General features: G+C 41.7%; 1 protein-coding gene across 2 annotated transcripts in view; it reads right to left on the bottom strand.

The window, feature by feature from the left end:
- EIF2B3 (eukaryotic translation initiation factor 2B subunit gamma) overlaps window positions 1–23,352 on the bottom strand; it is a 102,882-nt gene that overhangs the window by 12,809 nt on the left and 66,721 nt on the right. For both annotated transcript variants that reach the window (XM_074151886.1, XM_074151887.1), the window contains exons 7-10: window positions 18,336–18,466; window positions 17,492–17,685; window positions 13,297–13,374; window positions 12,657–12,805 (exon numbers count right to left, since the gene is read on the bottom strand). In XM_074151886.1, the coding sequence (XP_074007987.1) occupies window positions 12,657–12,805; window positions 13,297–13,374; window positions 17,492–17,685; window positions 18,336–18,466 (552 nt within the window). The remainder of the gene's footprint in view (window positions 1–12,656; window positions 12,806–13,296; window positions 13,375–17,491; window positions 17,686–18,335; window positions 18,467–23,352) is intronic.

Here is a 23,352-nt window from a genome sequence, read left to right on the forward strand (position 1 = left end):
GCTAAACGGTATTAAATGTAATGTCTTTCAAAGCTACAAAAAAAAATAAAAAATAGCTACAATGCAAATGATTTTCCTCATTTTCACACGAGCAAAGACAGGCAGAAGTCACTGAAGGACAGAAAATTTGAAGGCACCCAGGTAAGAAGCATCTAAAAATACTAAGTGTAACACACATCAAAACCACCTGATTGGGAGGAAGGTATAAGCGAGATATATAACCCCAGAGAGATGCTGGTAATCTGGGCCCCCATACTGATCCTGCTGTGAACCATGGCATTTCATGTCTTCTCCCCAGTATTTCTGGTATTAATTACAAAAATTGTGGATATTCTTGCTATCCTCAGTTGAACAGCTGATCTCTGTCTGAAGTTTTTGGCTTCAGTGACTTTCCGCATGGCGAGTTCCACAGTTTAATGACCTGCAGCCATTCCCCACCTTGGTCCCAGACATCACCATTACTCATTGCACTAGTAAAACACAGGGGCACCACACTATTGGGCTGCCTCATGGACAGAATTGTTACCCTCACGTCTGAACCAACAGCATTTCTTTTTTGGTATCGGGTCAAAGCCCTGAGCCTCAGCTCTGTATTGAATGGAGAGCTGTCTGGCTGTGGTCCTCAGGAGAAGAGAGAAACACCAATCCTCACCCCAGACCACTGGAATCCTAAAATTAATTCCTAGTATTTTTTTCCAGCTCACACATCCCTATTATCTAGTATACAGAATTTGCCATTAAACTTATTACAATTCTGTGGCTTGTGTGAGCCAGAGCAGAAACCATCTGCCCCACAAAAACCGGCATTAATTCTGCAGGAGTAAAAGCAATAAAACCGGACCTCAGCCGCAGTGGTTAGCAGTTACGACCCCCCTTGAACAGACTGTCCCCTCTGAACAATTATTCCTTTAACTTGCCTAAACTCCCCCTCCTCTGACCTATAAGGAGGCAATATGAGCAATTATGCTACAAGTACCCAGCTCAGGTTGCCTTGGCAAGGTTTTTACTAACATGTTAATAAGATAAAAAGCGGCAAAGATACACAGCAGACCCCCGCCTGCCTTTGCTCTCGCACTGTCACGATCTGCTTCCTTTCCAATAGCTTTGTGTGGCTGTGCAGCGGTCGCTGAGAGCAAGAGCCACTCTGCGTTTGCAGCTGGGCCAGGGAAAGAATCGGTGGGGGACTGCCCACCGCTGCCATCCTAACTTGGCTTTCAACAGGACTAGGGAAGGTGATGGGAGAGGCTGCTCATTTCCCACTGGAATGGCTCCCATCCAAAACGCACGCTCCAAAACACCTCCTCCTCCATCACTTTGAGCCAGTCAGCTGAGAGCTTTCCCCTGCAAACCTTTAGGTTCCCACCATCTATCACTTCTTCTATGCATGAGAGCAGCCGTGAGTACACTACACCTCTCGGCGTTATGCTTACACAGGAGGATATTCCCCAGCAGAGAGGGGACTGAAGCTGTCGGTCTGGTGAACACTGGATGTGTGTTCAGAGCCTACCTGGGGATAGTTTTTCCCCTCCTGGAGAAAGAAAAGCGTTGTAACCAAGAAACTGCTGATGACATTAACATCAAAGACAAGGGGGGTTCCTGCCAAACCATTTGTTGGGAGGGACAGGCCAGGGAACCAAGATGAACTTGTCTGTGCCAAGTGCTCGCAAACCAGCCCTTCCCCGGTGCCAGGGTAAAACAAAACCCAAGAGCTCCAGCACCCCAGGAGTTTCTTAAAAACTTACAACCCCAACCAACTGCAGAAGTTTTAAAACCATACTCAATGCTCAGATTACCCCAATCACACAAATCAGCAGCGAATCCGGCTTTTATTGCTCAAGTGGAACAAAACTTCAAGAGATAAAAACACAATTTGTGGGTGTTCCCTTCACCCGCTGACAGATGTAACACAGCCATTTTGAAACCACTTGTAAATGCCTTTTTTTTTTAAAAAAAAAGTATGTCATAAAGCCTGCCAAGAGAAGTATTTTGTGTGTTTATTTAATTTTTACTATTTTTTTAGAAGAGTAAGGAATAAACTTTTATTCTCTTACAGGGTAAATATCACATCTCAGGGCACTCTGCTGTATTCCCCTTGGCGGAACAGCCACCACGGTTCCTGCCCTGCTTAACAATTAGGTGCTATTAGTCCTCAAAGGTGCTCTGACAGCATCCAGCTTCATCAAGACTGTTGTGTGTGCACATACGCGCACATTTGATGTACGGCTTTATAATGCAAACCATATTTATTTTTTTTCCCTGAAAATGTAGTGTATTTTTAAACTTTTCAGCACGGTGAAAACGGATATCTTCTGACCTTAAAATCCAAAGAGCATGTTCAAACCCACAAGAGGAACTAATTTGGGGCATTTGATTTATGGCTGAAATTTCAATTTGAATTTGTTTTAAGTGTAATCACAAACTGAAAGTCTGGCAGCTGGGTGTTTTTCAGAAAATAAATAAAAATATTCAGTGTGCGTCTGCATTCTAGAGAGAGCATTTTACAAGCCCAGTCCTGTAGTGGGAACAGATGTAGCTAAGACATTAATTTGTTATACAGGTACAATGTGCGAATGGAAGCACATGAGAGAGAGTGTGCATGTACGTCTGTGTCTGTGCATGCGTGTACATTACGCGCCTGTATCTGAGAGACAGAGAGGCTGTCTTTGGGGTGGGTTTTTTTTGAAAGCGAGAGAACAAGAGCAAAAGGAGTAGTGGCCAAGGAGGCATGGGGGGATTACAAGGATTTAGGTCTTTAAACTGCAGACCACCTAACAAGATCACTCTGAAATGCCACTAATTTCAGTTAAGGCCACAGACCTCCCTTCCTCTGCCCTCCCTCTCTCTCCCATTGTAAACAACTAATCCCAGCAGAAAACAACAGAGAGCAAAATGTACACACATTCTGCAACATTCCAGGTCCTTCTTTATCTTTTATTTATTTTTCTAAAAGGTCAGCGTATGTATGGAGGGAGGGGGGGAGGGGAAGAAAGCCAAAAAACCTCAAGTCCATCTCTTGTGTGGGCTTGAAGGAAGCTGGGAGAAAGCAAAGTCCAAGAGCATACAATATGGAGCTTTTATAGCACAGCAATTCCTGGACTCGGCTTACTTTCCCCTCCCTCTATTTGTGGCAAAGTCACATAGCTTTAAACCAAAGGACAGGGTGGTCGATTACATCTGAAAGAAATGTAAAGAATCGAGAAAGAATTCCATCTCCTGTCGAAATTATAAATAAGGAAGTATTAGTCCCAGAGACAGGCTGATTTACGCAGCCCTGGAACTGCTGACTTTCAGCCCGAGTATCAGTCTATAAATCAAACTCTTAAATCAAGTGTGTCAATTGCTGCAGCACTGCGATACTTAGGAAAAGCAAGGCACCTACCACTGAAAGCAGGAAGATTGCCAGGGGACTGAGGTGCCGTACCCTTCTTAATTTTCTAAAGTGTAAAGCTGAGATCAAACATCCTTTGGGGGAACGGGAAATCAAAATACCCAGCGCTCAGCACACCAGGAGCAGGCTGCAGGAGTCCAAGACACAACCCCCTAATTACAGGCTACCCACTGATTATTTAGGACTCTGTGATTAAAGTGATGAACGCTCCTGGGAGAAAGGGGCTTAAGTAACTGAGGTCAAGACCTCAACTGCAGCTCTCGCCCTGGTTGTGCAAGCTTAGGAAGGTATGAATGTCACAGGTTTGCCTTACAGCAAATCTCCTGAAATGCCAATGGAAGTTATCCAGGTCTGCTAGTTTAATCCAATTGTGCCAAAACCCCGACATAATCTCTGTTGGGCAGCAAAGCAAATGAGGTGTCTAAAATGCAACGCTTAAAAATATACACTCACGAGGAAGAAAGAGCCTGGAGCGCAAAGCTTAGGACAAAGCCTGTTGGTACTGCTCCGCCATGCCAAGAAGTCGGGTCTCTTGCTCCTCCAGATGAGCTATGAAACAGAGAGACTGATTCGGGAGTTAAAAGCAAAGGATGACATGCCTCGGCAGCTACTTTGCTGACTGAGGGGTAACAGCTGTGGATTCCCCTGGGAGCAACATCCCGTTCTGCCCTGACCAAGAAGATAACAGCCCCAACAGTCACCTTAATAACGCCGAGAGGTGGCAAGGAGGCAGGTAGAGCTCTAAAACCTACCAGCAACCCCGCAAGGAATCAGTCTCCCGTTAGCTAGTGAATCGGTGGCTGGGACACACGATCTCAGGGGTGAGGCACAAAGACCACAGGAAAACAGGGAAGAGGCAAAAACACCATTAGGAAACCTGAGAACCCGAAATGTTGCCTTCACAAACATGCTTTACCCACCAATATATTTTTACACCAACACACTTTTACACGCCAACAAGCAAACTCAGGGCACCGTGAATCTCACGTTATACACTCAAGTAAATACCAAAGACTACAATAGATGCCAGCAGTACGTGCTATAATTTATAGATACATTTCAAAGCAAGCATTCTTAAGTGAATTCGCGCTTTGATCTCCTGTTTTGCCCCTTGGGGGTAACAAAAACATTCTACCAACCCCCCTAAATTCTTCACCCGTCTCTGAGGGTGTTTTCGCTAAGGAACTTGTTTCATGTCTCTTTTCTAGCCAAGCTCATCACTGTGGTATGGCTCCTTTACACTTCTTCCCCACACCCTAAACATTTTGCATTACATATTGCATATACTTGCCAGCACTCGTATTTTCCAGTGAAAGTTCAACTGACCTTAAAGGATTGCCTCAAACCTACCTTAATGTGTTTTATTAAGTGAAACTTAGGCTGCCGGGGGAGGTCGCCTGGAAGGTTGTGCCTCACCTCTGAAACCTCAGTTCAATCCCGCTGATCTTGGAACAAACAAATTGGTGGCCTTTTATGTAGCTGCAAGCTCGTTTTTGCACACTTCAGCGAAAGTGCCCTGCAAGGAGTTTTACACCAGTTTTACCCCCATGCAGGAAAGCTGACCTCCCTCCGGACTCTCTTTTGCCGAGTGGGAGAGCCATGTCCTGCACAATTTTATAGACACTCAGCTGATGCCTGGGAAAAGCCATCGATGTCTATGTTAAGGTAACAAAGCAGAAAAATTCTATGTTCACTCTCATTTCTGGGTTTGCCTTACTTGCTTACTCGCTGGCACAGTCAGACTGAGCAGTGTAGCTGCGACACACAGTAGAGAGACTTTCTCTGGCGTTTTTCAAGGGGAATTCTGGGTTGAGAGCTGTAGCCCTGCATAGGTTAAATCAGTTTCCATATCATATGGGCTAGATTGACAAGGAAAAGGATTTTCTAAATGTCACCCTTACAAACTAAGCCTGGCTTCTTAGAGCCAAGTTGAACTTGTTCAAGCCCACAGTCCCCTTAGGAAGGTACAGGCACGATTCTGGCACAATGTGAGAATTTCTTCCTTTGCTATATCCAGGTTGGGGAAGATTTTCAAGAGCACCGGAGATTCATAGATTGGTCCAGGCTGGAAGGGACCTCCAAAGGTCATCTAGTCCGACCTTCCCGCGGTCAGCAGGGACACCCCCAACTAGACGAGGTTGCCCAGGGCATGTGAGATGCTCACATCCAGATTCTCACCCAAAACCAACAGCAATCAGTTGCTTATGAAAAATCTCCATACCTCTCTTCGATTAGCTCCATGTGGCTAGCAGGAGGCAGAATCTTATTTATGGCTCTGCAGGCAGACATAACTCTGGCCACCTGAAGAAGCAGATCAGCAGAATGAGAGGAGATGTTTTAAAATGACACTTTTCAGAGCTGGTCTGTGCCTTAAGTTCAACATTTGATGTACAAGATGTTTGGAAAATTGGGAAGAGCTCCCCGCGCTATCAGGGAAACATCTGTATCTGAGATTAAAGAACAGGTGATTTATTTAAGACAGATTGATGTATCAGGAAGCTAGCCAGAAGGAAACTTTTTTTTTGGAGGAACTGCTAGTAATAAGGGTTCAAACATTCACAAGATAACAGGTACTATATGAGAAGTATCCTAAATACATTAGATATAGCAGAATTTGACTTCAGTTGAAAGTAACTGAAAACTAGCCGTGCAAGTAGCTCAACTGCTTTCCGCTCACTGGTTTCCTGGTTTGCCCTCTCTTCTTCAATTTATCTTCCTGAAAGCAAACTCTGTCAGCCCGAGTTTGTCTCTATTCAGTATCTTATACAGCATGTGCATTGAATTAAATAGTAGAATGAAAATTTTGGTCCTCGACCAAAAAATTTACAGTATAAAACCAAGATGTGTGACAGAAAGGACAGAATGTAATTGCTACATAATCAAGAGAAATAAGAATCCTTTTTACAGGCAAGGACTATATCTGGCTTTCTTCATGCTTATCCATATCCGTGATATACTTTATCCATATATTTAGGCTGAGAATGAGCTTTTTCCAAATCAAGTTCCCACTTTCCGTGTGCTTTCTGCGATACCTACTCTATACTCAATCTTCTTTCTAGGGCTGGCATAGGGCAGGGGGGAAATTGGTGGTGTGAGACAAAGTGCCCAGAAGACAACTTAAAAATGTTAAACCATCTTAAAAAATGGTTCAAGATACAAAATGTTTGGGAATCCCAGCATAAGCAAAGCTTCATTTCCAGCTCTGCAAACTATGGTGCTGGAAACAACTTCATCTCCTCATTCCTTCTCGTAAGAGAATGTGCTGTAAAATATATTTTACAATTTCAACAAATGTTGCCTTGGCAATAAGATCATTCCTTTGTACTGCCATTATCCAAGGGGAAAAAGACCACTTATGCACTGAACCTCTATAAACGCTCAATTCCATCCTGGTTTTAATTAGAACTTTCTTCAAACCGCTCACTGTTTCTACATCAGGTGCTGATTTGGCACTATTGAGGAAACAACCAATAAACTTCACAATCAATCTGCAGTTAGTAGTCAATCCAGCTCGGCTTGCTTGTTGTTTTCTTCCTTTGTACATTTTCTCATAGAAAGTAGCAATAAATTGGAGACATGTGGTAAACTAGTGTAGCCTTTAACCGGTCACACGTGGTCTCTCTCCAGTCCCCTCACTGAGTAACATTTCAGCATCTGTGGCATTTACTTTCATACAGGTAGCCGCAACACCTTCAACAAAACTCAACACATAACTTACTGTCTTCATATGACCAAACAAGGAAGATATTAGTTTTGGCTGACAGAACATTTACAGCGCCAGTCCTTCCTCCACAAATCTGGGTACTTTAGTTCTTCATACAAATTTTTAATCCAGCCTATTCTTTCTGCCCAGGGATTCAGAACTCCCCAAGGTTTACCACATCTCCCTGCAGGACTTGTCAAACTTTCCCTCTGTCCTCAATATTCACATCACCTCCCTGCAGTTTCTGTAACCCGCAGCACTCGGTGTCACCTCCCTTGCATTCCAAGTTCCCTGATGGAGCAACACTCTGCAGTTTGCTGCCATCATGTGCAGCCTGACCCAAAACATATCTGCTTTTCCTTTTAACCCCCTCCCTTTCCAAAAGGTGACCTTATCAGTGTATCATACGGGGAATTGCACCAGTTCTCATTGGGTAGCATGTTTTTATGTAATTCCAACACCATGCTGTAAGCTGGACTAACACAACAAGGAGACAAGGTTATTGTTCAGTATTTCCTGCCCCTGCACACACACACGATAACCTAAATCCCATCTGCAGTCATAGTCTTAGAGTTCCTAACCTGAGACTGCCCACTGCACCAGGCTATCTAGCAACTGTCTGCTGCAAACTCCTTTCTGGAAGGAATCCTCTCCTTCTCCCCCTGCTATGCACAGTTTGGGATACAGCATGAGGAGTTTAAGAGTGAGGAATCTTTTGAGACATCAAAATATATCCACACTCCGGATACCACCCAGAGAACTGTTAAATGACCAGACATTTCATTTATCTTTTCCGTTGTTCAAAACCAATCATCCCCAATGAGCAGTTTTTCAGATGAAATTATAGGTGAGACAGGTTGAGCTTCCTTGGTTACTCTGTGAAGGTCTGGTACTTCCTAGCTGTGGAGGTGAAATCTTGAGCCATTTGCATCTTGCTGTCACCCCCTCTGATAATCAAAGCAGTCTATTTAGGATTTCTATAAAAACATTATTTGAAGCATACTGCTTTCTTATATTCCCTTGAAAAAAAAAGAAAAGCAGCAAAATACTTCATTTTGGAGACTAAATCTGCCACAGAGCTGCTACAGTACTCACTACCAGCATGTCAACAAGACCATTTCAAAGCATGGCTTACTGCAGACTTGATATTTATACGAGCTTTTCATGCTTGTCTCCTCGACTAACTTCTAAGTAGTCCAAAGATCAGAGGGTTTTTTCCCCTACTACAGTCCCATCTCCTCAATCTTTCCCAAGGAAACATTAATTTTCCATGACCAAGGAAGAAGAAGACGACAAAATGGCCAAGCTCCTTTCAGTAAGTGTATACACTGAGATAGTTGTACTAACAAACAAGAGATTTCGAAATCTTCTGCAGGGATGGAATAAAGGATTCAACATGTTTTTCCTGTTAATATTATTTGTAATGCTCAGAGCACTTCGGCACAAGGTCCTGTATGACCAGAGCAACCAGACAATTCCTGCTGCCAGAAGCTAACAAACCAAATAAAACTACAAGGCTGGTAAAAATAAATCCAGTGTTTGAAAAAAAACAACAACCAACAAACCAAAACAAAAGCCAAAACAGGAACCTGAAGCTGAATTCACCCATCCATATCTAGGTCTCCTTTGAAGAAAGCTAAGTGTGCCTGTGTATACCAAACGAAACACAGTTATCATGCTCAGGTCAGCATAATTAGTTGCCAGATTATCTGCAAGCCCCAACAGCAGTAATTTCAGTTTTGTGAAGATGACAGGGTGGAGTTAATGTATCAGAGACATCACTTTTCATTTGCAAATGGCACAATCTCCCTACGTAACCAGCTTCAGTCAGTCTGCCCGTGCTACAGACTGCTCCTTTGCAAGCGAGATACGAGGAGACTCCTCCACCGAAGTCACAGGACTCCAGGGCCCCTGTTGGTACTGCAGCACCTCTAATGCAAACAGAACAAACAGAAGGGTCAGCCCCAAGATACTGTAGAGACTGAGGACACGTACAGCTACTGCAGCAGCATTCAGATATACAAGGTTTTCAAGTGACCTATAATTTTAGCCCGATTAGTAGATTTTCTCCAACTATGTAACTCAGTGCGGTCATTTGTCACGGAGCTCTGGGGAGCCGTCCAGAGGGAAACAAGAACCGTTTCCCCGCTGCAGGCTGTCACCTGGGCAGTCAGCATCTCTCAGCACTTGCGCTGTTGTATAAATTACATCCCTCCCAGCTTGGTCAAGTATGTCCATCATTCAGCACATATGTAATCTTCGCTATTTTATTGTCTCATTGATGGAAGAATTAGCTGCACAGTGGGAAACACATTAAGAAAGGACTACCAATTATTTTGCCGGTGTTACTAACTTCTTTAATCCTCTGTAATCTCTTCTAAGGGGGGATTCGTATCTACTCAAATCACTTCACAGGAGGCATATATAATATAACAGAAACCCTACACACCAGGGAAAACAAAAAACCCAGCTACTGGTCCTCCACAGTGTCAAACACACCAGCCATCACTGGAGAGTGGATCATAATTTGCAAAGAGTATGCAACGGCACTATCCCAGTGAACCCCAGTTCCTTGATGCATTCATTAGGGAAGGTCATCATCATCTAGGTCACAACCTCTGCTTCTCCAATAAGGAGCCAACCACAGCCTAACAATAGGAACGTAGTTTTGTTCTAAGCACCTTGTGGTGTTCCCATCTGCCCAGAAAGAATCTGTTTATCCATTTCAGCAGCTGGTATCAAATGTGGTGAGGCTACTCAAAACCTTTTTCTGGTTTGGAGATGTAATTTGTGGATCTTGAAGCCACACGAGCTATGGCACAGGATCCTCAATTCACATTACAGGGAAACCAACAAGAGATAAAAGTTTTTCATCTTTTTTGTTTGTTTTGTTTTTTTCTTTCCCTATATTGACATAGTGAACTAAAGCTGCTGATCACTTTTGCAGCTAAGATGGGACAAAATTTAAAAAATATAAAAGTTAAGCTAGCAGTGATGCAAGTGGTAAGGGAATTACCAAGGCACTGCCATGTATAATCACAGCTCTTGATAAATTAACTCAGAATGCAGAGCAATTTTTGCTTTTGGTTGTTCCCAGTCTCCTGACTTTCAGAAATTATTTACCCAATCTTTCTTTCTTCCCTGGGTTATCTAAACAGCTTTGTCTTTTCCACAGTATGTGCCCTGCTGCAGTCTTCTCAGCCTACCACTTCAGGTTGGTATTATTGCAGTGAACACTGCTGGGACTGGCCTTCATCTACCACTCCCATTTGACCAGGGCATTAATACAGTAGTCCATTAATTTGTTGGAGCTGCTCATGTCAGCATTAGAACGTATATTCTTTAAATTATACCATTTTTATCCACTTCTCAGTGCAATTCCAGAAGTTTCAAATATACAATACCTTGGATGGTGTTAAAATTGGCTTACTTTTTGGACATTTGCTATGCAACAAAAAATGAATTAGATCTGTTAGGGCACTTTATTATGCTCATTTTGACCCATATCAGCCAACATATACTGGCTTTACAATTGAAGTCCAAGATGTTTTCTGAAGTTGGTGATTAGATAAAGCCCAAGTTATTTTTAAGACACTTGGGAGAAAAGATGTTTGTAGAGAGAAGTTGTCCACTGTGGGCAGTTTAAAGCAAAACCACATATAATTTATCTACCTGTTGCAAATGGATCCATCAACACATGTAAGAATTATTAGCATTTTAACAAAAATCTATCAGATTTAATCAAAGCCATGAAAGAGGGTCAAAATAATACATAGAAATTCTTCACTAAGTTACAAGCAAGACTTCTTTCACCAAAACTCAGCAGCTAGAATATTTCTGCATCTCACTACCTGTGTATGCATGACTTCATACCCCTCTAATCTTAAGACTTACCATGAGGCAATAAGAAATACTTTATCAGCTCAATATCTGTGCAGATCTACACCATATGAATTCCAATATGCTTTAAAATAAAGCTACACGGTCTATAATCTTAATTCTGACTGGAAATTTGATTGCAGTGCATCAGTGTGCAGTAACCATAGAGCAGCTAAAGAGGGTAAACCCCTGGGATTATGAGGTTTTCCACTCAATGGTAGCTACATTGTTTTCACTGAGAGCAACTAGGGATGACATTGTTTTCCAGAAATTCACAACAATGTTACCCCAAAAGTTAGTTTTTCCCCTCTTAAAAAACAATATATCACCATCTTTATGATGCTTATGGAATTTTGTGGAATGCTTAAGATAATGACTGTGCTTAATTTAGGGTTTAGAAGAGAATATTACTATATACAAGTGCAGACAAACACAAGCTGATTTGGAACTCTTCATAAAAATAGCACTACTTATACACTTAGCCACCTTCTGTGATTTAACGGTAGAGACGCTCACCTCCTATGCAAAACCATACCATTATGATTGTGGCATCAATTCATTAATCAAAATGACAAGAGGGTCTCACGATCAAACGAGAGAGGTTCTGGTACTTCTTATGACAGCAGTGCTTGTGATACAGCCATACTGGATCCATTTGCGATTGAACTGAAAACTAGCTATTTTCTATACTCAACGGAATTCTGATTTATGATGTGCTTGAAATTACTGTGGATTTCTATTAAAGACAAACACTTGGCAGTAAGGTACCATACTTACCTGTAATTTAGTTATGTAACAGTAGTATCCTCCATAGACCCCACATCCTTTGGGGTTTTTTGTTTTTCAGATATGCAACTTTCAGAGCCAACTTGGCATTTTTTAGGAGTTTGGCCTTTTTCCTGCAGCCCTAAGCAAACCTCAAGCCATGAAGGAGCAGGGAATTTATATAGGCCTGCACAGACTCAATCAGCAGTTTCCTTTCCACTGACATCCACAGGAAGCCAGCATGTATGGAAAGATGGGGGCACGCAGACATCAACAATTACAGACAGGCCACTTTTCCCACATTTGGAAATGTACAGCTCAAGGCTACCTATTTAGTTAGTGTCTTCAATGCATGGGAAACCTCTACTAGCTGGCGGATTTTCTCTTTGAAGAGTTTATTCATTTATTCTATTACTCAGCGTACACAATGGTAAAGTAAAGCTGCAAGATGACAAAAAAGGGCCAAAGACAATGATGTTTTAGGTGAAGCTGTAATCTTCAAAGGTGATAAGAACATTTCTAGTTGGTAAGCATAACACTTTAAAATATGCTTTATACCTCAAATATTTTAGGTATACTCATAGACCCAGCCACTAAAATAAAACTTAGAAGAATGACACACAAGTTTATACAGACTTATACATCCACTTAACTTACTTATACATTCTGAAAATGATATGATCTTCTCTAAGAAGAAGAAATTTATGTTCCAAGACTTCTACCCTCTCGTTAATTCATTTCACTTGTGCATTTGTAGCCTGTTTATAGACACTTGTTTCTGACTCGGTCTTTTGAAACACACCCCCTGGTATCAACTGTTCTGGCTAAGGATTGCTTACAGGACAAAAATTTCTGACTCAGAACCTATGTAAAAAAAGAAACCACAAATTTAGGGGACCGAGATACAAAGAGGTGACATACCCTTCCTCAATTGTAACAGAATTCATGATGATGCAGTTTGTTATCTTAACTTTGTCTTTTATGGTACACATGCTGCCGATGATGGAGTGTTTAATGGACGTCTTCTCCCCGACTTGTGTGGATGACCCAATGATGCTGTCTGATCCAACCTAGGGAAGAACGGAAATAGGCAAAAGTATTTTGGAGTTCTCCAAAATGTGTTCTCCATAAACCTCTTCCAAACAGCATGTCTCAAGCACTCGTCGCAAAGTGTACCCTGCTCTACCCTTAGGGATCCTTGGCAGTGGAAAGACCTAGAAATTTGGGGATACCAACAGGGATACCATTGGAGTTTGGTATCCTTTGGGGGGCAAACTGCTCAACTACCCTGAACTGCCATTAGGGAACAGGAGACTGCAGCATCTGACTTGGGAATAAGACAGAATTTTTACCAAACACTCTTAAAGATGGTAACTGAAAGGCAGGAACCCATGGGTGAGCCTATGAGGAGGCTCTGGGCTGTATCATCTACATTGTAATTCCACACTTCAGAACTGAGCTTCACTTTCAACAGTGGGAATGAGTTTTAGGAAGCAGCTCTTGAAACAAAGGGCATGCAATCTGTATTGAAAGAGCAGAGATGGGGAAAGGGAACACTTACCATGCCTCTGTCAGTGATCTGTGCAGATCCATGAACCAGTGGCTCTTCCAGACCCAGATTAAGCAATAGCTTGCGAACCTGGATGGAAGAACCAACATCACAAATTAACATGACAGTGCTGTACCCACGTTACCTAAACAGCTCAAAGGTGCCTTTGGTTTCCATTCCACTAGTGCATCTACCATAAACATTTTAACTTAAAGGAAAAGGTAGGTTCCTGCATTTTAAATCTGCAACCAGGTATGTGTGATTTATCATCTTCCCATTACATACAGGAGACAGGTACACTTCCACTGCAGTGCACTGCATGTCTCCTCTCCAATCAGCTTCCCACCTGTGGAGAAGCAGTGGATCAGCAGCAGCAAGAAGGCTGGCTCCACTGAACACGGTGACATCCTGTACATTACTACAATACCCAGCATCTGCCATTTCAAATGAAGCTCAACATGTTTTACACCATTCAGTAAACGTGCATAAAAAGATGACTAAGTTCAGCCTACTCAATAAGGTAGCATGCTGAGTACAGGCAAGAAAAAAGTATTTCAGATGTTTAAGGAGAAAGAAGCTAAAGTCGATCAAGTGGCTATTCCAGATGGTAGAAAGCTGCACAAGAAAAGGCTCTTGACAGGGAGAAGGCAGGTGTTAGATAAGTGGACAAAGCAACAATGGTAATAGAGAGAGACATGGCCCGTGAGGCAGCCAAGAACAAATCCATGGGGAGCAATTCTGAACTGGCTCCTGAAAAGAAAGGGGAGCCAGCATTGTAGGAGGATGGGCTATCACTCCATCATTCCTCCTTTTCTGGGTGAAAGAGCAGCCTGAGGCATTCTGCATCTCCTGGCGTCAGGCTGGGGCCAAGGTCACACACCACAGAAGAGGTGATGACAGCAGGGATGGGGATTTCAGGGGAGGTGGGAGTCTCACAGCAATGCACAGAGACAGTGCTGTGCAGAGTTATTTGCAGCAGTGATGCAATGTATGATGCGTCGTGGTAGGACAGAGATGGCAGTCAAAGGAACACGGGAGATACTGAAGGCAGCAAAGTGATGCATGAGGGCTAAGAGGTTTGTGTCATGGCAAGTCGTATGCCCAAGTGAGAGGCAGTGTGTGCTGGGGCTGGTGTGGAGCTCTGCATATGCCGTTTGGCCAGCCAGGATGCATACAATGACTGTCCACCTGGGAGGTCAACTGGAGTCTCAGCACAGTGATGGTGTAACTGGGTTTGCCTGAGGGGAGGAAATGGCACTCATTGAGCCTCTCTTTTCTCTACACAGGCACCTATTTTTACAAAACTCTTAGGAAAGTTTATTTTTGAGATCTCTATTGGTTTGCTAAATTTGGCTGAGAGTTGCCAGCAATTTCCAAAGCTGCTATGAAGGGGCTGCCATACAGTATGATTGTGTAAAATGACTTCCTTAGAAAGCTGGGATAACAAGAGCTGATGGCTGGGGAGTGAACCGCAAGACACAGATCCCACAGATCTGAAGTTGGGATCAGATCAGAAAAGAGTACCTCAAGATCTCAAATGAGATGATACTTGCAGGAAATTTTTTGGATATTCCTCATATGACCAGCCCGTTTCCCTTCCAGCATGCAAGGATGGATAACTCATTTGCTCTTTTTCAAATGATAAGAATTTTCACAGTTGATGCTTCATTCAGATGAGTGACATAAGCTCAGATGAGCTCACACCTCTGAGCTATCATTTCAGGCTGACTGTTGCCCCCAGTTCGACATCTGTAGCTCTTTACATCTTGAAGATGGTCCTTCCCACTAGACTTCTGTTTTCTTTGTTTTTTAAAAAACAAGAGTACGTTAGATCCTTCAGTCCAAGGTGCAAGCACTACAGAAAACCACCAGCTTATCAGAACACCACAAACTAGGCCAGTCCTCCTGGCTGATGCTGGCTTGGTGAAGGAATGTTGTCTTCACCTGACATAAAGCTGGGCAGCCACAACAGATAGATCCAAGGAGAGGAACACACACCAAAGTATACCTACAGCAGAGATTGGAAAGATTCCTACTATCCAGTGTCGCTCTATGGGAAGGAAAAGAAACAAGGAACGGTTCTTGCCCTCCTCAGTGGAAAGGTGGTGTAGGTGAAATAAATAAAGGATTTTACTGGCCAGAGTAAAGCCTTATTAGAATCAGTCAATAGTACTGCAACCCGAGGGGTGACCCAAAAAAGCTACCAGCTCGAGCATTTTGCTCTGAAAAGGAAGGTTAGATAGGGGGCAGGAGTCAGAGGGAGTGCCTGGGTCAAGGGAAGGTTTAAGATGTGTTTGGATTTAATTCATCTTACAAAGAAACTATTTCCTGCTATTGAAGATAACTCCCTCCTGAACCCACCTGCCCACACACAGGCTCCAGGCATCCAGAAACCCAGCTGGAAGTGAAATGATGTGAGTAAAGTGTTTCCCCACCAGAAGGGCAATGGGTTAGGATGCCATTCCTTCTCACGGCTACTGGACTGGGCTGCTACTGCTCCATGAGTCTGTCCTCTTGGACAGCAAATTATAGGTCCTGGCTTTGCAGATAGGGAATCAGAATCTGGTCTGTGAAGACCAAGGTAAGAGCAAACAAGACACCAAAAGTCTTCCTTAGAGACCAACAAAACAGGTGAAAAAAAAGCCGATAAAATTAAACATGCGTCTTTTATGAGGATTAGCAAAAGAAACAAAATGCGGTGGCACTGAAAAAAGGAACTCCTTTCTCACAACCCCTCATTAAGCTCCATTTTATGTTTTACCTCCACATAGTTTCCTTAGAAATTTTACCATTCTGGAAAAGTTAAAAATTCAAAGAAAATCCTTTCCAACGTTGAAGGCCCCAGTGTGATTTCAAAACACTAATTCTATGTACCACCCAGGAGCAAACACATTTCCTGAACTGACCAAAATGTAGAATATTTAGGTTAAAGAAAAAAAAAAACCACCAAAAAAAACCAACACAAAAAATCCCACATGGAGTCTGACTGGCTCAACTCAATAACTTTTTACTGAAGTGGCTGCTGCCAAATATACACGCACACTTCCCCTCACAAGCGGTGTTCTCCCTTAACCCTTTGGGCACACTTATTCCTGATATTCTCAGGGAAAGTTTTCCCTTTCTGACAGCAGTGCTGCCTCCCTCCTCTCTTCCCTGTGTCCCTAACCACAAAACAAATCACTTTATTTCTGTGCTCCTCTCCAGGCACCAAGGAGAAAGACCTCCAATGTGTAACTCAGTCTGTCATGCTGCAACTCTAATTTGCATAGATTCATCCATTAATTTTATTGAAAAGAAATCAACTCATTTTGAGAGCAAAGGCCAGGCAGTGACCGCTTCCGGGATTCTCAATACAACTTCATCGCTCTCCCAGCCCCACTTCCAGAAATCTTGAGTCTTTTCCTACCGCACTCTCTATTGGTCTTTCAAAACTAGAGGAAACTGTCCGCTCCCGATAGCAACGAAGTTCATCACTAGCAGAGTGAAGTGAGAACTTGTACATTGCATCAGACACTGTAGTTAAAAAAAAAACAACACCAAAACATATTACATACTAAAAGCTTTTAATTGTCAGCTCATTAGTTAGTACAGGATTTCACTAATCCTCCCCTGTGATCTTTTATTTTATGAATTCTCAGTACCGTGAAAGCGAAAGCTGCAACAGATCAAAATTTCAGCTCTGTGTTTACCTGGAATGCCACTGTAGTGAAACCTGTTCATAATTCTTTCATAATGGAAAGCATTAGGCAATTTGAATGTATGGGGAGTTTAAGTCTTCCTGCAAATTTTTAATAACCTTTGTCATTATCCCTCAGATAAACATCTGTTAGGAAGAGTCCAGTCAGAACCAATCTTGCCTTTAGGACACGGAGGACATCGATTAGATGAGCTATCAAAGCTACTTTCAGCCTTATTTTCCACACTTCTTGGCTCTTTGGCTGCGGGTCTTGCCACCCCCAAAAACCAGCAGGGTGTGTGAGGTGGGAGTTTTCTTAGCTAAATCAAAGCTATGGAGTAAATTAGTGACAGAACTGTTTCCTGGCCTCATGTTCTATCCAGCAACCAGTAGGGTGATGTGCCTAGATAACGTGGCACTGATTCAGTTCCCACACACTCCTCAGCTGTATCGCAGGGAGCCACTCCTGGAAGCTAAAATGTCCCATAAACTACTGCTGTGTTCCCATGTGGCAGTTTGGATTATTCTCACCTGTCGGTTAGCTTCAATATACAACCCAAGAGTATTCACTCGGAAACACAGTCCTTCTTTCATTATATGGACATAGCAGCGCACTTTTCCTTCATGGAGAGTTTCATTCATATCTCCTCTATGATCATTCCAGCAAGAGTTATCTGGAGCAGGTTTCAGCAAGCTATTATCTTCCTTTATGAAACTATAAATGTCTGGAGAACACACACATGCATGAAGTTAGACAGGATTTAATGAAATACTTTCTGAAGAGGAATACTATTAAAATACTGTTGGTGAAGGGAAATCTTTGCCTCACTTCATCTGAATGGCTAGGTACTTAGCAATCATTAACAGATTTTATCACACGTAGTGAGTAAGTGCTTATTTTTATTCTGCAGGTGAGAATCAAGGGATCAGGACAGATGCAATATTTTGCCCAAGGTCACACAAGGAGACAGCGGAAATGCTAAAAGTAAATTCCAAGATCTGAGATCCTGTCCAGTTCCCAGTGCAGGGTGGTTAAGACTTAGTGTGTTGCCCTACACAATTTTAGAAACTCCCTCCTAAAATTACATTTTCAGAAGTGCATTTACCTATACTGTATTCTGGAAGAAACAACACAGCACCTAGCTGATTTGCTTGTGATTTAAACCAAAAAAAAGGGAGGACAAAAATATTTATATAATGCACAATACTTTTTGAAAAAGAAATCTACTAGAATCTTTGCTATCATGAAGTACAAGAGAAAAAAAACCCATATCCCCAAACCAGTGTTTCAGTCTCCTTCTGTACTCTACCAAATAATTCAGCTGCAGCATACAGGCTTTAAAACCTTAATCAAATCATTGATACTTGTACTGACCTAGAGATGCTTGTTCTTTTTTCTTTTGGTCCTCTTCTTTGTTGTCTAGTCCTTGCTGCAATGATGTAGGAGAAGAGAACTGTTTCCTAACCAGATGTGGAATCAGCTCACTCCGGAGGGATGTGATTGTCCTGGGGAAGGAGATGCACACATGAAGTCCATGAATGCTAAAACTCACACGTCATCATTTTCTTCGCATAACATTATCAGACATTTTGCACATTTTTCATCAGGATGAATCAAAATGCCAGGTTCTCCAAGACATCTGGCACTAACACAATGTCCGCTAGTCACGTGCTTCCTTAATGCATTAAAATATAAAGGAAGATTCAAAATAAGGAAAAAGCTTCATCTTCAGAACTAATTCCCCTGTATTTTAACAGAGATGCCTATAAATTAATATGGCACCACCCTGCAATTCATGCTCGTGTGCAGAAGGAATGCAGAAAGTACCAACTTCATAATGACGACAACTGAAATACACTTTATGTGGCTTAAAAAATGGCATTAATTGACAGGAAAAGAGAGAATAAAATGCCTATAGAGGAAAAACCAAAGCAGCTCCTTTTCCTTGTGATAAAAATATGAAAATGCTCAAGGATATATGAAATATCAAACCCTTAAATGAAAATATTTATGACACAGACATGAATGATGTCCTCCTGCTCACATGAAACATCAAGAATATTTTAAAGACTCAGTCCTTTAACCAAGAGAAATCAGCACATTTTAACAAGTTTAGGTCCTGAGAGTTTCACGCTCTTTAGCTGCCCTGATCCAAGATACATCACTGAACAGAAAACTTCCAAAGGCTTCAGCTGGCAATACACCCATCTTCTCTGCGTACAACTGTCAACTTTTATTATATTCATCCTGATACCCCAATACTAGGAAGCAGAGAAATCACAAGAGAGGTTTGTGATAAAGCAGGGACTTGAACCCAAGCCACTTATGCCTTAAACAAGGACCCTGATCACTAGATTATCCTTCACTTGCATTGATTTGTACATTACAATTAATCAAGAAAAACCTCTTCCCAATAGACAATGTAAAAAGTCAACCGTACAATGATATTATAACCCTGGTAACTTCATTTTGACTATTAGAAAGTAATTTATTTTTCAATAAAGTATTTGGAAAAAAAAAACCCAAATCAGGAGTATTTACAGTTGGAGTGTATGAGATACAGTCTTAAAAGAGCTTTATTGTTGTTGTTTCATTATTTTAACAATATGCTTGTTACTGAATTGTGGATTATTTAAAGTAGTGCTTGGGAAAATCATGCGGAAAATGAACTCAAACTTGGCATGCATAAGAGGAAGTGCTAAACTTCAGAGGAAGGACTGGGAGAACTACACAGAGAGCTTGGCTGGAGGAACTCAAGAAATGACAACCCACAGGGAAAGAGAAGTTATTTAGAATGGAAGACAGCAAAACTAGGAAATAACTCTAGGTTAAATTAAAAAAGGAAAGTACTAGAATGAATATCCTGAAAGTGACTTTGGCAAAATCTCTAGCAAAGGAGGATCTTAAACAGTTCAAACTTCAAGAAACATGCAGCTCCTAACCCTTCCAGGCCCCTGTTCAGGTCAATGACAGTGAAGGAGGCCTAAGGACTAAAACAGTCTTTCCTGTTTCTAACTCTGATGGGAAGATTCAGGTGTGATTGCCAGTTCAGCCCTACGAACAAATACAGTGTTTTCCTTTTTCTTGACAAACTTTCCCTTCGGTCCTCAACTGTAGGTTGTGTCACATCCTCCATCCTGCAGTGGGATGATCTAGCCCATCCCAGATCTGAAATTCTGCTTTTATTTTTTCTTACAGACAAGGAAAAGCTCTAATCTTCAGTCTCTCCTCCTTCTTGAAAACAAGATTATAATCACCTTCAGATAGCTGTATTTCAGGAACTAATGAAGCAAAACACTTCATTCTTTAATCACCAAATTTCTCCCTGCTAACCACTTACAGGCGCGCTCTGCCACGGCCGCCCTGGCCCCGCGCTCCGACACACGTGTGGCTCTGCAGATGGGCAGTTTACTAGCTCACAGTGTTTGCCTGCAGCTGTGCCATTCAGCAGTGATTTCCTGCTTGGGTTTTATACTCCATCCAAAACCGACAATCCTGTGTTTCCCTCAGAGGCTGGCCATGGCATTTATAAGATATATTACCTATAAAATATCCAAGTATTTGGCAGTCTTAAATAGTCTGATGCAGAGGACAACACAACACGGTAGGAAATGAAAGCAGTGGAAAGGGGGAAAGACAAAGTTTTGCCTGGTTTTGGATGGTTTACTCTTTCTTGGCCAAACTCCTGAAGCTTTCCTGTGATTCTCTGAAGTGCTAGCCACATTCCTTCAGCAAAGGTGGAGTAAATCTCCAGGTCATCCATAAGATGTGGCTAAGAAACACACCCTTCTTACTGGAAAAGGCAAAACAGGAAGGTTTGCCTTTGCTTGCTGTTTAAGCAGAATTTATATGCGACATTAAAGGAATCTGCCTTTGGAAAGCATTAAAAAAATACACAGTAAGGCCCTCAGTGACAAAAATTTGGGAATTTTTTGTGACAGATCTTGCAAATGTGGATGTACAAAGTGATAGCGCGAGAATATTATCTGACTGTCAACAGTGGGGGAAACCAAACATCTGGCTGGGACTAGGAAAGGAATTTAAAATCAAAGGAGGGATAGGACTGTAGACCCTTCATCAAGAGAGGGAAAAAAAAATAATCAAAGAGTTTGGAAGGACCAACAAGCCTGTAACCTAGATTCAGGAGAAAACAACCCAAAAAGGTTTCTGGTCTAATGTGCTAAAAAATCTTACAATCAAATCCTGAACTACACATGCTTCTATTAAGAAAAAGAAGGGTAAGACTGTGTACACTGAAGAAAGCAGCCTTTTTTATTCTTTTGAGGTTTTAAAACTTGGCATCACCTGAGTTTCTAAGCTTGTTATTTTCTTTAGCACCAAGGAGTAAAAATGAAATACCTGAGATCAACAGAAGGAAAAATCTACTATGACCAGGAGAAGGAAAGTGGGAAGGTGGGCGGAAGGAGAGGAGGACTCAACATTTTGGCATAAATCCAGTTCTAAGCCAAATCAGGGTAACCATGCTCTGACTCCTCACAGGAAAATCCAGACGGTACAGAGGATAAAAATGAACCTGGTTTTGAGAACATTTGCCAAAATAAACAGGCTTTCATAAATTCCAGCTCAAGTTATGAGCCTTTTTCATGATCTTTCATTCCCCAAAATTTGATTTTTGAAGTGATATCTGCCTGTTTTCACCTTGACAGAAAGTAGTAAGTTTTCAACTAAACACCCAAAGATTGAGAGTGCCATTAAATTCCCACTTGTAAAGGAATGGGGGACCTATCCCTGGAGCACCTTGTATGGCTTCAGTCTCATGAGAACAATGGGAGATGGCAGCAATTTGAAAGGGATTGATTCTGATCACATTTTAAGCACACAAAAATTAGAATTATGTCTGGGATGGAATCCTCCATTCACACAGTAGGTCACAACAAAGGAGGATGTTGGCAAGAGACAGTGCATATGCGGGGGAAATTAAGATAACAAGGCAGTTGAAATTCATGGTGCATGTGCAAGAAACAGCTGGGAAATTAAGAGAAGAAAAAAAAAATATAAAAGAAAAAAATTTAAAAAAAGAAAAAAAGAAACGCCCTGAAAAAGTCTGTATTAAAATATTAAATGTACCTATTAACTCAGAACAAAACCAGTCATTTGCTGGTCATCAGTCAGCTCTTCAGACTGTAGACTCAGACTTAGGCATTAGAAATTTAGGATACTGAAGATTAATTTTATTTAAAACCTTAAACATTAAAGTACAAAAATGGATACTTGGTCAAACAACTGTAGCTTAACCAAGTACTATCACCACCAGAGACAAAACAGTACCACGCCTTTAGAATCCTTTTATCCCCAGATCCTGTGCACTATGACATCTTCCCCATGTTCCTGGGATTTTTGCATGGGCAGCAAGGGCACAGAGAGGGTTTGTGCTAAATTAAAAATTTTTACTTGTGAAGAGCATTAGGTCAAAATACCCTAGATCTTTAAGTTTCATATTTAAACACAGCTACGCAGAAGTTTTCAGTGAGTTTTAACCACAAATGAAATTAGAACAGTCTGTGATATGGTAGAATTAAGTTTGTATCTATGTATGTTATATTATATTGCATTATATTACATTACATACATTACAGCCCACAGAGGGCCAACTTTTACTTGTTGCTGAAATGCAACTGCCTCTGGGATGAAGGGAAGCTTATTGAAACTTTAGTAACAAATGAAGAACAATGGAGCCAATTGAAACACAAGAAGAGTTCTGGGGAAAAAACAAATCTTGACCACCTAAACTTAAAAAAAAAAAATATATTTCACAATTATGCTTCAATGAGAGCTGTGATTTCTACTCTTAGACATATGTATTGCTGGAGACTCTGTCTTTCATATGACACAGAAAATAATGGTTCTGACCAATACTGTTAAAGATAAAACGTTATCTGAATTTCACTGAATTTTTTCACTGAATTTTTTTAGAGTTGGAAGGGACCATAAAGATCATCTAGTCCAACTCCCCTGCCAAAGCAGGATTGCCCAGAGCATGTCAGAGCATGTTACTCAGGACTGCATCCAGGCGGGTCTTGAAAATCTCCAAAGAAGGGGACTCCACAACCTCCCTGGGCAGCCTGTTCCAGGGCTCTGTCACCCTCACCGTGAAGAAGTTTCTTCTCATATTTGAGTGGAACCTCATTGTTATCATATATTTTATAATAATAGAAGAGTCTATTTAAGTCTAAGTTTAGGTGACCTTGCAAAAATCTAGGTACCAGGAGGTGCTGTTTGGCTTGACCCACAGCAGGAACAAGAGCATCCACAGCTTTTATTTCCTGCAGCCAGTTCTCACCAGCTTCAGACACCCTGAACACAACTGTCAGTTCCATTTACCGGCTGTCATTCATTTTCATTTTCCATGTTTAATGTTAAACACCATAAA

This window comes from Numenius arquata, chromosome 8, assembly GCF_964106895.1.
Source record: "Numenius arquata chromosome 8, bNumArq3.hap1.1, whole genome shotgun sequence".
Classification (NCBI taxonomy): Eukaryota; Metazoa; Chordata; class Aves; order Charadriiformes; family Scolopacidae; genus Numenius; species Numenius arquata.